The 16858-nt window shown below is 35.6% G+C and overlaps 1 protein-coding gene across 2 annotated transcripts in view; it reads right to left on the reverse strand.

The window, feature by feature from the left end:
• LOC139968013 (phosphatidylinositide phosphatase SAC2-like) overlaps positions 1-16858 on the reverse strand; it is a 46124-nt gene that overhangs the window by 25222 nt on the left and 4044 nt on the right. For both annotated transcript variants that reach the window (XM_071972289.1, XM_071972288.1), the window contains 2 exons: positions 14065-14145; positions 1867-2003 (listed from right to left, as the gene is read on the reverse strand). In XM_071972289.1, the coding sequence (XP_071828390.1) occupies positions 1867-2003; positions 14065-14145 (218 nt within the window). The remainder of the gene's footprint in view (positions 1-1866; positions 2004-14064; positions 14146-16858) is intronic.

Here is a 16858-nt window from a genome sequence, read left to right on the forward strand (position 1 = left end):
TGAAGACATATGTACAATGTTCAAAGAAAGATTTACACATGTACATTTTTGTATATAATTAATTAATTCATGAAAAACAACTAAAACAAGGAGCAATAAATCTATCCATCTTTTTTGTTTTTGTTTTTTGTAAAACCCTCACAAATTGCTTTTCTTTTTGTCTATCAAGAAATTCAATCGTCTCAGATGATCAGGCACCTGTTCAAAGTCAGCCTTGTAATGTGTGCACTGCCGTAACACTTATCTGCTATAACTGCCATCAAAATACGTCTACGTCATTGTTCTTCCAGTCAGTAGCAAAAAAATGCAACGTCATTCCTAGAGAAATCTCGTTCACCCATAGATTTAACTTAATTAAAACTCACATGAATGTCTAACGATATAAAAAACCACATCCCTCTCAATCAAAACATTAAGAAGAATGTAACTGGTAAACTTTTTTTTTGAATTTATATGTCATTTGGAATCACTGTGAGGGAATATTCTGGTGGCTGATTGTGATTCCTTAAAACAAAATTGCTCAAGAGCACATCTTCATAGGAATTTTTTTTTTGGACAAAGGTATGAATATTTCACATCCGGTGATATTTTGTGAATTTATGTATCTGGCAACAGCAGAGTGAATGATGATCACCATGGCAATGTAGCTGAAAATATTGTTTTTATTTTTAATCCTTCAAGTCATATTTCAATGATTCATCCACGGAGTATGGAAGTAGTGTTTCTACACATTTCTAACTTTGTAGAACATGGACATCAGCTAAGCCAACCACCTACTGTGAGATCCACTCCATGGAGTAACAGATGGTACAGCCAGTCACAATAGGTTACATTCAATCAACCATATACCTTGAGTCACAATAGGAACAAATATTTTGACATGGGCTTTGCAACCAGCAATGTGTGTAATATAATGATTCTCTCTCAGAAGAAACTTTCATACATTGTCTGTAGTTCATTGTTTACTTTCAAATTTATGTTAATTTAAAATTTCAACTCAAAATAAACAACATAAATCAGTGATATTTTCAAAATATCAAGTGATGTAAAATTAGTGGTATAAATCAGCCAAGGTTCACAATAATTTACAGCTATTACAATAACAAACAAAAAACCTTGACATAACATCTGTGATCTACACCAAACAGGCAAAGAAACTTGAAACCTCCTTCTAATGCTTTTGAGATCTTGGTTCAAATGTTCAAGATATATACTCATTTATAATCTAATAAACAGTCCCTTAAGACCACTGCTCTTTACTATACTTTCATCCAAACCAAACTCTTCTTCTGACAAAAATCTGACAAATACGTCCTGCACAAAGATATGATGGATCACACCTTTGGCATATGTCCCTTCCCCCACCCCCTCACCCCCCCACCCACCTATGCACACTTACGCAAACAAGTCATTCACCTCCTACATATTCAGCTATAAAGAAAATACAAACAGGAGTCAAAACATATTTCAGTTATTAAGATCATATATCTAAACTACTGTATTCTTTGCATTCAACTTTTAAGTGTCTAAAAGTGAGATTTTTTTGTTTTTTCTTTGAATGGCCTGAGGGTTTAGCTTGTGCTAACAACTAAAATGGGTATAATGCATTTTTTCCATCACTTTAAGGGGGAAAAAATGCTATCCTTTTCAAGAATTTCATAATAACTAATGCAAGTTTGCTATTGAGCTGTGAAGAATATTTCTTGCTAAAAGCAATGTTCCAAGTCCCAAAACACTCACACAAAGAGAGAGAGAGACATTAATAAGATTTCTGTGTAGGTGTTATAGACCTGACTTAAAATGGACAAAAAGGGCAATTCTGAGAGGTAACACAACTTGGGATAGATGAACGGATAAAAACCTTACCTCAATTTCAATTTCAGGATGTCCATTCTTGGTGAGAGGCAAGACTGCAATGTTGTTGATACAATAAACTTCATGGTCTTCATTAATTGTACCAACTGACCTTTGACCTTTAATAAGTAGTAGTTGCCAATCTCCATCTAAAGTGTACCAAAAAATAGATAAATGTTTCACAATTTTTAAGTGTGCATCATTCTTGTTCAACATGCAGTTATTTTTATCAGAGTTTTTTGCAATATTGACCACAACTGGCCTGAGCTACTAAAAATAATCGACTTCTTGTAATTTAAAGATCCCAAACCATGTTTGGTTTTTCTGGGATTCCAGGGGATTAAAATTTATCCGGGAAATTTTGTGGAATTATACATAGTTAAGCTAGTAAGACTTGAGAATGATCGATTTGGATGGAAGAGGAGGTGGGCTTTGACCCTGAAGAAGGTCAGTGGGGTGTGGGGGAGGGGGCACAGTATTATAATAGCACCAACTTTCATAAACTTGATTTGCATGCATACAGTATGTAGAGACAGGTTAAGAGATGAGTGCGGTATATAAAGGGACAATTACTCAACAAGTTTAGGTATTAAATTCAAAAGAGCTTAACAGTATAACTTAGTAAGATGAGAATGTTTCTACACTTCAACCTTGCCGGCCTCCACTGACCAGTGACTGCTACCAAACAACAACCAGTCTTGTACCTACCAAGTGGCAGAGATGTAAACAAAGCAAGGAGAGTTCAACCAAGTTTTTGACATACAGAGTAACATTGCTGAGAAACCTGTCAAACTTTCACCCAAGGCATCAACAGATAATGGATCTAGGCCTGGTCAAGAGGGTCTACATCTCAAATATGGACGTCAGTTGAGGGGCTTTACTTAACTGAGTTTTTGTGTTGTTCACCTCACCACGGATAAAGCAGATGTTTGCTCAAGTGCTAGTAAGATGGAATGCAAATAATAACAGCAATACAGCCCTTTCGCTTATACCTTTCAGACTTGACCTCTCAGCTCCGAAATGTATCCATCCGTTCTTGTACTCACGAAGGTGATCTACATAATACCAAGTACACCAACTGCAGTTCATGCGAGCTGCAGTCCTTTTCGTTTGTTTAAGATCCTTTTAATTTTCTCCTCTGTTTGATCTGATCTGACATTTCATATTCAACATAACAAAAACAAAACTCACTCAGTTTATCTACAAAATATATGATCAATCGTTTGCACCTATCTATGGTGCCACCATTTTAATCATTCTTCCTTGTAATATCATTTGGTTCATGAATGTAGGATTTGGAACTCTTGAACTTGGGAGCTTTCAGGTTTCAGGGAAAAAGTACTTTTGGAATTTCATGCTAAACTTTAGCATACTCAAACTCAACAAAAGACATCCTTGGAACGTTAAAAATTGCCATACAGTGTTTAATATACAGTGTATATATGCCATTGTCCAGTACAATAATCACTATGATAACATGTGACCTCCAGGTCAGTTGCTTATTGGTCTATGCATCTATCCCTATAATCCACAATCCACAACACAGATTCTAAACGAGAAATTTCAACTTTTTTTATTTTGAAATGTATTACTATAAATTGCTAAATGGCTTTCAACAGTATTATTAATATCTAGAATTCTTTTTATCACCTGAACACTGCATTGCCTGATCAAATAATTTAACCCGGTGAAGTGCCGTCATTAAAGCTTTATCTGTTCCTTCCCTGAGTAAATCAATCATACTAGGGCACATTAACAGCGCGTGCCACGAGCAAATCTTTAAAGACATATAGCAAAACAACAACAACAAATCGTAAAATGAAATATATTTCCAATTAGGACTAAATTGAGATATCATTCCATAACATTTTATGACATGCAGGCAAAAGCTGATAATGAATGAAGAGAAAACTTGAGACAAAAAGCGGCAACTACAGTGACAACCATTCATACTTATGTATGAAAGTTACTGCACATTATTCACTAGGTTTTGTGTACTAGGTTGGCAGAAGACAGTAAGTAGGAAAGTATCTTTCTGCATGTTACACAGCTTGTGCAACAGACTACCTGTTATAATGAATCAATAGTTCATCCTCTTTCATTTACTGCTCATGTTATATGTCAATGCATGCACTGGTTAACTTACTGTTATACTACTGTACAGTATATACGGGAATTATGTAATCTCACACTTTTGTTATTTGTCGCCGTTTGCCACCCTCCTGCTTTAAATGGATAATATTACCGGGAATACGTCAGCAGAGGTGAGCACTTCAGCTAATGAGTCCCGAGATTTACAGGGAGAAGCCACGATCGGCCATCTGCACCAGTTTTGAATCTCAAACTGACGTGGTCACGCAGTGAGGAGAGAGATATGATCAGTTTGGCTTACAGACAGGTCAAAATATAACATGGGTCCTATTTTCAGGACATAATCAACTTATGCTTTGGTACTGTTCAAATTTGCAGTATGTCAATCATTAACAGATCAGTGAGGAGATGGATGTGATTGAATTAGCTTACAGACACTTAAACATGACAACTCAGAACTGGTTTCATGACTAAATCAGTAAGTCTAGTTAAAACCTTTAACAAAATTCAAATTTGCCCAATCTAGATATATTCCACAAGAGTTTACAGTACGTTTATATTTTGGGTTTACTTAAGGGCGAGGAAGAGCATAAGTAGGTAAACTTAATTTATCTAACGGAAAAGTACACATGTAGAGCAGAAATTTAGTGTTTGCAACATTCCCTTTTCAAAACATACGATATGTAGTTTCATATCAGGAATGCACTGGAAAATTTCTATTCTAGAAAGCTGCAAAACATTTAAGACTTCTGTACAAACATCTATACCATAAATCTGCTGTGTATCTTAAATTTGCAAATGTTATCTGTATTTTGCCCATCTTGTTACATGTTGCCAGGTAAATTATTCCCTGATCTTAAATATTGTTTTGCACAAAACGCACAACTCAGGCTAATTTACTCAGCATTGTATTACATACTTGTTTTAACATGTCAGCACTGAGGTCTAACAGGTAGTTAAACTTACCATATATATATCGCCATATGTACATAAGTTTCAAGTATTGAGAAGCAGCTAATAAATCTCGCACAGCTTTGTCCAATATCAAGTGATATCTATTTCACACCACATGCCTACAGCAGCTCAAATAAACAGTGCATACTGTATGTGATCAACTTATCCCCCCTGCCCTCCTCTCTCCCCTCCTGGGAGACCTATAAACACTTGACTTATGTTAGCTTTGAATTCTCGGAGGAAACTAATGCATGTCATACAATTCTATGATTTCACATCTTCTTCTACAGTATATTAAATATAGCATTTAACAAGGATGAGCAAGCACTGAGGCTCACTGTGGATTTCAGTGTTAGAAAGCAATGTAACAACTAGTGTGATACATTAACCAAATGATGAATGATTTTGGGGGGTTTTGTCTCCTTTTAAGGTACACCTTCTCTTACTATTTGAGTAAAACCTCCACTAACAAGCTACCACAAATTTCACACAAAACTATTACATATATACCTGGCTATATATACCAACATCTATGGTATTAAATCTATACCTGAATTCACAATTGTTAGCATATCAATTGCTCTGCACTGCAGCATGTTTGTTTATAGTTTGAACTGTAACTTTGTTTTTAGAGAGTTAAGTCCAGTAAACATTGATAAATGTCAAACAATTCCAGCAGATCGTCTGTGAACGTCTGTTAATGGGGCCTCATGATAGTTAACTACATGTTGGAATAATCCTGGCATTCCATTATCTCTTGTGTATATCTTATGAGATGGAATGTATCTTGTTTAGCTTTAAAGTACTTTGGTGAATAATTTATAAAAGTGCCAATAGAAAGTCATACAAAACTAAGATCTTTGCATGCTCAGTTAAAATTCTGCATTCCTAGAGCGTAAATTGGTCTTTCCTTTTTACAGCTAGATATATGTGCAGCCATATATCTATGGAAGAGAAGATATATATATCTTCATTGTTTTGCTATTTTTAGTTATCTGGTGCAATTTTTTTGTTTTATTGTATGATATCTTTTAGGTATTCATTTCTGTACAGCGCTTTGAGATTTTATTGGAAAGCGCTTTATAAATAGCACATATTAAATTTACTATTAAATATATGCATGGCCCCAACTTTGACAATTTATACAAAACTTAAAAAAATACTGAGTATTTCTATTTTCTTCCATGTTGTCCTTCTCTTAATAAGCCTCTTGGTGTAGTCAGAAGTGATCTAAGGAGCTCTCCAATAAGTCCATAACTGCCTTCATGGAATATTTAAAACAAAACAAATCATTTTGACAGAGACAATTTAAACAAAAAATTGCCTTGAGGCTGTCTGAATGTTTAAGACATGAACATGACATATAACTTGATCTTTAGATCAAGGATTTCTCTCTTTTTTCTCCTTTTCTTTTACACTTTTGAAAACATATGATTGAGGGGAATGCTTGAACAGACTTGAACAGAAACACACTGCAGTGTATTATAAATGCAAACACTGTAATGGCTTGCAACTTTCATACCTAGACAGACTCTGTGACTGATGTCATGTTGGAAGAGGTTTCACAAATTTGCCAATTCTTTGTAAAAGAACGATATTTTGAGGGCAAAGAGAAATGTATTGCACCTCAATGAAATGACGGGACTACATGTACGCAGTCTATGTTTATGATGAAATGCGTAAGTGCACTTAGTAAAGCGTCATTACTGTAGTGATAAACGTAGTTAGTAAATCAAACACAATGAACATGATGTTCTGGGATTCGGCAGTTCTCTAAAGCGTGAGGGAAAAAGGGAAGGATGGAGATTTTCTGAAATGGTTTGTAAAGGGTAATGAATTTGGCCAAGTTTGTTTGACAGATAGTATTGTTCTGGCATCGTTAAGGAATTCTTCACATTTAAGGACGTGTAACTTGCTAGGCCTACTGTATTTATTACCAAGGAGAAAATATAGGGCATTAAGTGTTTACGTTTTGCATAGTAACTTTTACATCTCTTGATTTTGTTCCTAAAGCCATAAAATACTGCAAACAGTTGAAGTTACACTATTGTTTTGTGTACAAAATGTGCATTACATCTTTGGGATGTAAATTGCAAAGCAACTCTAGATATTGTGATATCCATGTAATGGAGCCCTCCAGCATTAACAAAGGAGTGCACTGCAGAATAGGTCCAGATGTGCACAACCAGCTGTACTGTATACAGATCTCTTTATATTGAAGTAACAAGCGTTCATTAGCATGCAAACGTGTGCTAGGGAATTGATTTTTAAGGCTCCACATGCAAGTTCAGCTGAGAGAAAAATTGAGGTGCCTGAAACAGTTTGTTTGGCTGGAAACTTAGGATGCATATGTTCAAATGATCTATTCTCCAATAATTTCAAAAGAATGTGTGGATACTACAGTATACTAGTAATGAACTTGTGGTACCACCTTGCTCCTAAAACTCATAGCAACAGCTTGTCAAGTTTCGCAGAACCACAATCTGACAGTGCTATACCCTATGTCAATTTTGTCGGTAGTTGGGGAGCCCCATTATGCAAGAAGCTTGTATGTGAACATTTAATGGCTTGTTGAGATGGATACAATCTTCACCCCAACTGATGCAAAAGAGAGAGCTAAAAAATAAAATTGAACAAAACTTCATTGAAAAGCAGACAAGCTGAATTTCCAAAAGTTTGATAGTCACATATTAACATATATTATGCCTTTAATAATTATACCATGTAGCTACTGAAGTTAAATTAATATCGTTATCTACTGTTTGCACTTTCCTTGAATATACTGTAAAAGGGCCATTCTCGGTCACGTGTGTGATGAAAAATGGGGAGATTTGCACTTTACCACTAAGTAACTACTTCTAGGTAAAGAAAGTTGGGTTGATTGTAGTACTTAAGTATGCACTAGGGGACTCTTTTACAAAACCATATATAGCTTAGCCAAAATCAGAACATTCTTGTGCTGGCAGAGGTCATATAAAGGTCGGTCACATGTGTGACCTGAAATGAAACTGGCTTTTTTGCACAAAAAAACATTGGCAAATTCCTCAGTTTCTAAGAGGGCTGGATAACCCATGCATCATCAAGTAATTTTGACTCAAATATGTTAGAGTTATTTTACATATCTAGACACAAACATATACTGTAGTATCAATCCAGTACAGTCTGTAATTAATGCTATCTAAAACATATTACATGCTGCACAGACTACTGTATGTACAGGTTGTGGCATTTCAATTTTTAATTTCTCCTAGCAGCACAGTAAAAAAAAAAACTTGTGCCCATTAAATTTGTTTAAAGAGTTTACTTGCAATCAATGGAATTTTCTTTGAAGCATACAGTTTGAAACATGTCTACTAACAAGGGGTGGGCATTAATTAAGCTACGGCGCAGAAGGCAATTTGCCATCAATGATTACTCATACTGTCGTGCCCCTTTAATACAGTTTCTGTCCGCAGCCCTCATCATGATCTCAATCATTAGACTATCAAACTAAATCAGGAATTCAAAATGCATCGTAAAACTCCAGCATTGTAATTTTGTAATGGAAAGCAGCTACTCAGCAAACATGTTATTCTGCATTTATCTAGCTCTGTCTGTTAGTCTGGAAGAAAACAGAGATGCTTGTATTCTTGTTCCTTGTTTCTGTAGCCTACACCTCTTCTATCTCCCTTAGACAGAAATGCCTTGGTGCCTTTCAAATTTTGAAAATTGCCATACATTGTATGTCATATTTGAAAGCTGAAAACTACATAGTGATGTCCAGCACTCCAGCTGTATTTCAATAAAAATCCAAGGCAATGTTTGACATAATTGCCCTAAAAATTTGTCTTGCCCCTCTCCATCATTAATTTCAGACTTTGGAGGCCTACAGTAACTACAAATGATGCACAATTCATTCCTTCCTAGTTTGAACGGGTGGGTATACAACATATCAAAATTAGATCTATAGAGTCATCTCTTGATAATAAGTCTCAGTCTAATGTACCATTTATTACGACTTAATGCAGGTCTATTAAAAGGAGAGCATTTAATCAGATTAGTCCGTTGACTGACCAGGTTTCATGGCTAAGGAGAGGCTAATTTCCTCTTTCAATGAAAGTGACCATTGATGATGGAGTGTATGTAAGAATGACAATGGTAACAGAATCCTATTCATCAATAAGCTTGGTTGTAAGCAGAAACTGTGTGCAGGTTATATACAGTACCATACACAGTGCAAGTTTACAGTAGCCTACAGTATTAACATAAGGCTGGAGTGACGACGACGACGACGACGACGACGACGACGACGACGACGACGACGACGACGACAAATAAGTTGTAGAAAATTGTTGAAGTTTCCTTAACTAATACTTGAAATGTAACTATGCCTTCAAGATAATGACACTTATGTACATGTGCCTTACTACCGTAGGTAACATGATGCTGGAATATATCAAAAATATCTCTAAATACTGTATGATTCTAGCTGATGGCAAAGTTAGCTACTTCATTATGCAGTTAAAGGAGTGATCACTGATCTATCTCTTGAAAGCCTTGCTAGATCATCTTCTCAACAGTCTGCAATTAGTAATTATCTATCATAGAAAAACAGACTGGCTACTGCATTTTTAATGAAGCAGACAACATCTCACTTGTAAATTTTGATGTTATATAATTTCACCCATCAGTGAATACATGATCGCATCTGTCAGTCCATCTTTAACAGTGGTTGAATAATATCTTCCTTTCCTGTGAAAAGCTTGCCTTTATACCGGGTGATATATACAGCCTTCACGACATTAACAACAGAAAGCAAAACCATAGCTCTAAAGTTACATGGATATTACGGTGCAATATGTTGAAGTGGAATCACTTTAGGATGGAATTACTAACTAAAGATTGTCTTTTTGTCAGAGAAGCTTAAAAATTGTTGCACTTGATGTGATTGTTGACACTTCATTTTCCTTTGAATTACCAGAATATCCCTTTCAGAGCAAGTTATACAATGATTTTCCAATTAGACGTTCTACATAGTAGTTCACTATATATATGTAGTAAACCCTGCCATGACGTCATGCACGGTTAAATAAAATATGAGGATTGAAGGAAAATATACTAACTAGTCATTAGCACTGACATTACTGATTAACAAGTGAATGATTCCAATGTTGTAGCAAGACAGATATGCAGTAGATATTTATTCACAATAGTCATTAATGATTCAAATCATGAATTATTCCGTCTCCATGACAACATGAAGATTGCAAAGAAGAGTAGCTTAGTCTCAATACCTGTTTGCTGATGAATTTCGGAAAACAAACTTCCGAAGTAGATACAATGTTTCTTATTCTAAATGCACTCTGACCAGGTGGGTTAATGGAGAAAGGCTGTTGCAATCAAAAGAAAGAAATTTATTTTCTGTTGCCCTTATGACAAGAATGATTTAACCGTAAAATCGCTGCGACCGCCCATGTCAAATGCAAACAAATTAGTCTACACATGCGGCCCGATCAAGATTTTTAAGCAGTCCTATACTCGTATCTTCTCCTTTTTACAATTCCACGGAGGAAACATCTGAAAACACCTGTTTATTTATTGCAATGGAAGGAAATGACACAATTTTGCAAGCTACATTGGTAAGAACGAGAGGAAGATCCTGTACTATTCAAGAGAAAGGACCTAAGACAGGCTAGCCAGAAAAGTGGAACTCCTAGGCCTAACGGTAGTAAACAAAACAGAGATATTTGTTTGGCGAATGATCTGTTGGGCAGGGCTTGCAAATCTTGATTGAAGTTTGTAGAATCTACGGACTTGGTAATAAATCTGGCGAATTTTACTCAGCTCAAATTGTTTAACGAAAGATAACTCGATAAAACTATGAATATTGATTTAAAAATAGCATAGAACGGTGTCATTTTCACTGAGCTTTTAGACTTAGTGCAGTAAGCTGGAAAGGTCGAAGTGTAAATTTGGCAGACAAGTTCTGAGACTTTAAATGCTACAGTAAGTAACAGGAACATTCATGAGGAATGCCCTGACCTTGTTAGAAATTATTTACAACTCACATTTTGTTTAGCAATTTTGAGGACTTTGAACTCTGCTTCACATAAAATTTGCTGAAAATGGTATTGTGCTTTTGCAACAACAAAAAAGTGCCCTATTTCTACACATTTTGGAAAACAGATGCCTTTGTTTCCAAACACATTTTTGCACCAACAAAAAATTATTGATCACATCATGTGCAAGCAACACTCTCCCACCTCACCTCACCTATTCCCCACCCCCTCTCTCATTCTGCAAACCCCTTTTGGTGTAAATCATTTGTACCATGAGAAGCACTCTACTGATGTTTCTTAGTAGGAAATTATTTTACTGTTCAACAGTTATTGTAAGTTCTGAAGACCAAGATCACATATATTATAAATAGTGTTTGGTTTTTCACTTTAAAAGTAAACAACCTTAATACAAAATCGAATGTTGCATAACAATGTGTTTATATATACAGTACTTTATATTATTCAGCACAAACAGACACCAATTCAGTCAAATCTAATTGTACAGACAGACCACCAGTGCAACTAACACATCCTACACGATACACCAAAACATGCTTTATTTTTATATCAAACTTGTAACCAGTTAATATTGTGACAAGATCAATGGTGGATAGCCTTGATTCAATTTTGCAGTCATATATTTTTCCAGTTTTAAAATCAATATTCTTAACAACAACAAAATTCAATATTTTTGGTAGTTGTGAAAGAATTCAGTTACAAACAATTATTGCTCACCTTCCCGACTGAAATGAAAAACACAATCGAAAAGATGAACCCATGCAAAAGCAAATGAGAAAATTAAATTATTTCTGTAGTTTAAAACTGGAACTGCTAAAAGTGTCTGAACAATACCAGGTTAACAGAAAATGTGAATATTAAAGTACCTTTAGAAGTATTACAGAGGCAGAGAATTAGGGGTAAGTTTAGTCCAAACTGAGTTCTATTCAAAAGTGCTGGATACTAAAATCATATGATAGCAATGCAGGTCACTACAGTATCTTCATAAGGCAGCTTCCATTTCCAGGTAAAACATCAGTATTTCTTTTTGAGTAACACTTTAAAGGTTTGGAAACTGTTGACTAATATATACATCTATGCAAACATTTTCAGCAGGTTTTTCCAAAGTAGGCTTGACAACCAGTTTAAAGAGTTCATTTGCCCACTGGCAGGAGAACATTAGAACTTGCTACAATTTCACAAAAGGTTTTTAAAATGAATGGGATGTCACTTTCATGCAACAATGATCTTTTTGAAAACTGCATTTCTTAAATAATAGAATATACAGTTACACGTCCAACCTGCCTCGACCAGCATATCAAGACTTAAAGGGATGAAAATTTATTTTTTTACTTCATATAACATGAACATACTGTAAGCATCCTGATGAAATTTACATTTCAATTCCTGCCTACTGTGTTTGACATATTAGCATTTGAAAGTGGCATGTTTTGTACCCAAAGTGAACTTGAACCAAACAGGGGTGATGTCATAGAAACACAATGACCTTTTTCTTTTTAAAAAATTTACATCCAATTTTCTACTTCAAAATTGGAATACATCTCGATATGAACACTTCAGCCATTGGTACTGTACGTTGCTTACTTCAAGTTTGAACCCTATCTAATCCAGTCTACACAATCAAGTGAAAAATAAAGAAAACAAAACATTTTGCTGCCAGTATGCAACTACAGTATAACAACACACCTGTTTGCTTCAAGTTTACTGATCATGGTAAACTGTGACCATTTCAATTTTTCAATATCTCGATAAGGCTGTTTCAGAATTGCTTGCAAATTTCCCCAGGATGATCAGAATATGTGTCTCTTTCATAAGTCAGAAATAAAATTTTCACCTGGACTATCCTTTAAAGGGTGTGAAGACTCGCGCACAAAGAAACATCTCATGACGGTAATCTGACCTAGTTTCGAATGAGGTGTAACAGAAGTGTTAGACACCACCATCGATCCCAGAAAAAACACACACAGCTTGCTACCGTCGGTAATTAGACACTAGTGTACAGTCAATACATACAGCTACGGTCAATACCCACAACACAGTGTACATAGCAGCGATGGACATCTCAGGTCTAGATAAAAGATAACAAGGTATCACATTTCATTACTGTCTGCATTTTGTAGCGACAAGAAAAAAACTTCAGTTGCTTGTTAAAAGTTAACTTTTTCAGAGCGCGGCAAATGGTTGGGGCGAGTCTTCAATGCCTTTAAATTCACTGGAAGGTTATGAATGAATCTCTCAGTCACTTGCAGATACCATGGTCACATTAGCATGATCTGTTACATAATAATGGTGTCAAGTGTGTTAGTAGCTCCTTGGTCAATTCTGAACTTGGTACCTGATGCTATTGGAACAATCAACACTCTTTGTTTGCCCCATTCACTAGCAAGGCTGAAGGTCAATTTAGAAGGTCAAAATCCCAGGTGATTCAGATATAGCTTTAGATGAGAGATGTGTGCTTTTGAATGCAACAATATAGGGCAAAAATGTCTCAGAATTTGTCTCATTAATGTCATGAAAAACAATGTCTTTCATTTACTGATGTCTAGCAGCTCTGCAATATGTCGTACCACTGCCATTTAAATTAGCATACAGACCTCAGCAGTCAGCACATGAGATGACTGTTTGTTATGGGTACTGGATAGGGATACATACCTTACTACCAACAACAGCAAGTGAGAGTGAAGTAATAATCAGCCATTGGTGACAAGTGATCATAGTTATAGAATCAAGATATTATTTATATACATGCAAAACTTGCACATTTAACTTGGAAATTACTAATACATTGCCAAACTTTGTCTAATTGACCAAATCTTATTATCAAATGCAATGCAATCCAATCAAGTATCATTTTGGATAAGTTCAACAAAACTAGCTTCAGAGAATGTTCAATGCATCCGTCCAGCGTCAGTGAAAGTAAATGGTTGAATGCACTAAATGTCACACATGACATAGTTTGCCAGCAGTACATAAATTTAGACACACAAAATGTACTATTAAAACAAAAGATATTACTTGGATTGTCCAAGTAACGGCAGCTCCACAAACACTTCTTGCAACATATCCTGTAATGTACAGATAAAAGCTGATTTGAAACATATTAACTCACCTCTGTGGATTTGAATTTTTCCAATCACTCCATAAATGACTCCCAGACATACAGGGTTCCATGCTGTGGCAAGTTCAGACCCTAGAAATTAAAGGAAACAATTTAACATTCATTTATGTCATACTGGGAATTTAATGCAAAACTTTTAAGTAGTCAGCAGAATGCACATAGCATTAGTTTTAAACTAGGTTCAGAAATTAATGAGCCACATGGGTTAGTAAACTAAGCTGTTGAGTGATGACATTGAGTATAAAAGTATGTTTACCCTGACGTCAAGCTTTCTCTTTTGGCAAATCTTGTGTCCTTTTGCTCTAATTCCTGTTAAATATGAACTATTAAACCATTAAATCCCACTGACGAGAGAGTGTCCTAGAACCCCTACAACTAATACTACAAGAGCTCAATGGGCACTATGGTTCCTTGCTTAGTGGAATTATTAAAGTGTTGAATGTCATCACCAAATATCATACTATTTATGCCCACACGTACCAGCGATTAACCAACAACTATATTTCTAAGATTGGATATATAATCTGATTCAAGGCTGTGGAGTTATTGTAATTTTACAATGTTGGCGCCTCCCAAAGATATAAGGCCTGATTAAATTTTGCATCTATATTGTCCCAATCATATTTGGCCCCGACAAAGTGGCTCAAAATATATTAACCCCCTTAAAATTGAACCCCAAAAAATGTGGGGCCGAATGGTCCCAAAAATATTGAACCCCACAAATTTGGGCCCAAAGAATGTGTTGCAAAATGCATTTTAGGTGGTAATCAAATTTGGGCCCACCCAAAAAATGTACGCCTACATGTAACAGCTATTAACCAACAACTGAATACCAAGTTTGGTTACAATCCCACTTAAGGTTGTGGAGTTATTGCAGTGTAAAGATTTTTACGTTTGACGCCATAACCTCATTAATATTCATTAAGGTCCATCCCAAAAACGATAGGGTACACCTTCTCACTATAATGCATCTACATAGCAAGTATAGCGTTGTTAAGTTATAGCAGACCCAAGTGTCACAGACAAACACACTCGTATACACATGCCAACCTGACTGCAGAGGTTCCTTTGCTTCCAGCAAGTAACCAAAAAAGATTTATGGGGCAAATATGAAGTAACTGTTATTTTTATAACCACCATAGGTCCATTACATTGTACATTACATTCTGTACTTAAATTCCTTCAGATTATGACATGCCTGCCATATATATGCTATTTATATCATTTAGCTTTAGGATTACAAGAAATGTTAAAAGGTCAGTAATTTTCATAAGATTCTACAGCACATTTTGGCAGCAGGTTCTGGATAGTTTGAAGAAAGGTTAAATGGCACATTCAATGCTAATGTTAATTTTTAGTCCCTTTCTATACTTACAGAATACTGACTTTACTTCAAGGAAATGTATATACCTTACTGTAAGGTTCCTATATCCTAACATTTAATGCCAAAGTTGTGGCAAGCCAACTACTTAAGTCTCAAGGGTAAGTTGCAAAGCTCCGTTAATAAAGGCTGCCAATAACCAATGAACTCATATATGAGATTGTCCCCCTAGTATTGTACATTTCTGCCTGGAAAATGTACCCCCTACTGCACAAATCATGACATTGCATGGCTGTTCCTTTTGAAAGTGAACTGATTATTTGATCTATATTAATTTAGTCATTTACCAAACTCTGTCAAACTGCCAAACAGACTGCCAAACAGACTGCCAAATGTAACCAATGCATATATGCTATCAAGTCCCCCCTTTGGGAAGATATATCCATTGGCTTAGTTTCTACATAACCCTCTGAAGAAATCAAAGTAGCAAAAAAACAACAACAAAATATTTGCTTGGTAAATCCCTGCCTGGTTCTAGACTATGTTTAATATACAATAGCACTGTACTTATCTTTCCAGTCTGTTAAACATGCATTTATTACCCACACCATTCTTCATGCTAAGGAATGTTTACTAAGGAAACTAGGTCATGCAGCAGAGCAAGCTACAGTACAGTATAAACACTAAGCCATCTTACAAATATACAGCGCTGATTCTAACATATCGACTTGTTATCATAGTATGAACAAATGAAGATAATTTTCTATTCTTATGCATAAACCTACATTAATATGCAAATGATAAATATGAAATTTGGAACTTCATGATTGACTGAAGAAAGATATCTGTCTCATCAAATGCTCCTTGAGAACACAAAATGAGCGTTACTGAAAGTCAAGAGGTATCTCGTTTTGGACATGCTTAAAATCTTCAAGTATGGAAAAATTCATTGTGGTTTCGATGATGGAACATGAGCGGTTTTCTTTATGAATCTGACGTAATGTATAGTGAGTGTGTACAACATACTTGATCTTAGTAATACAGTGAAAAGAAGTGTGATGTGACTAACAATAAATTCACAATGACACAGGCTGTCCTGAAATGACCATTGACCTCAACAACAGGCTTCTTGTACTAAATGTGATACTGTAGATTTATCAACATTCTTAATGTGACATCTGTCCTTGTTAAAATATTACAGTGTAAAACATGGTTTACACAATTTGACCCCTGGTGAACTCAAACGACCATTGACCTCTGCCCACAACATTAGGCTTCTTGTACTCAATGTGGTACAATTACATACCAAATATGCAATCTGTCCAAGCTTCACTTGCGATATTATGTTTAGGAAGGTGTGTTAGTACATAGAGAGACAGGTAAGAGGGGAGTGAAGTAAATGTTTGGCATTTGTTGAATTCAAATGACCTATGACCTCCACCAAAAGCAATAATAGGCTCCTTA

The sequence above is a fragment of the Apostichopus japonicus genome, chromosome 5 (assembly GCF_037975245.1).
Source record: "Apostichopus japonicus isolate 1M-3 chromosome 5, ASM3797524v1, whole genome shotgun sequence".
Lineage (NCBI taxonomy): Eukaryota > Metazoa > Echinodermata > Holothuroidea > Aspidochirotida > Stichopodidae > Apostichopus > Apostichopus japonicus.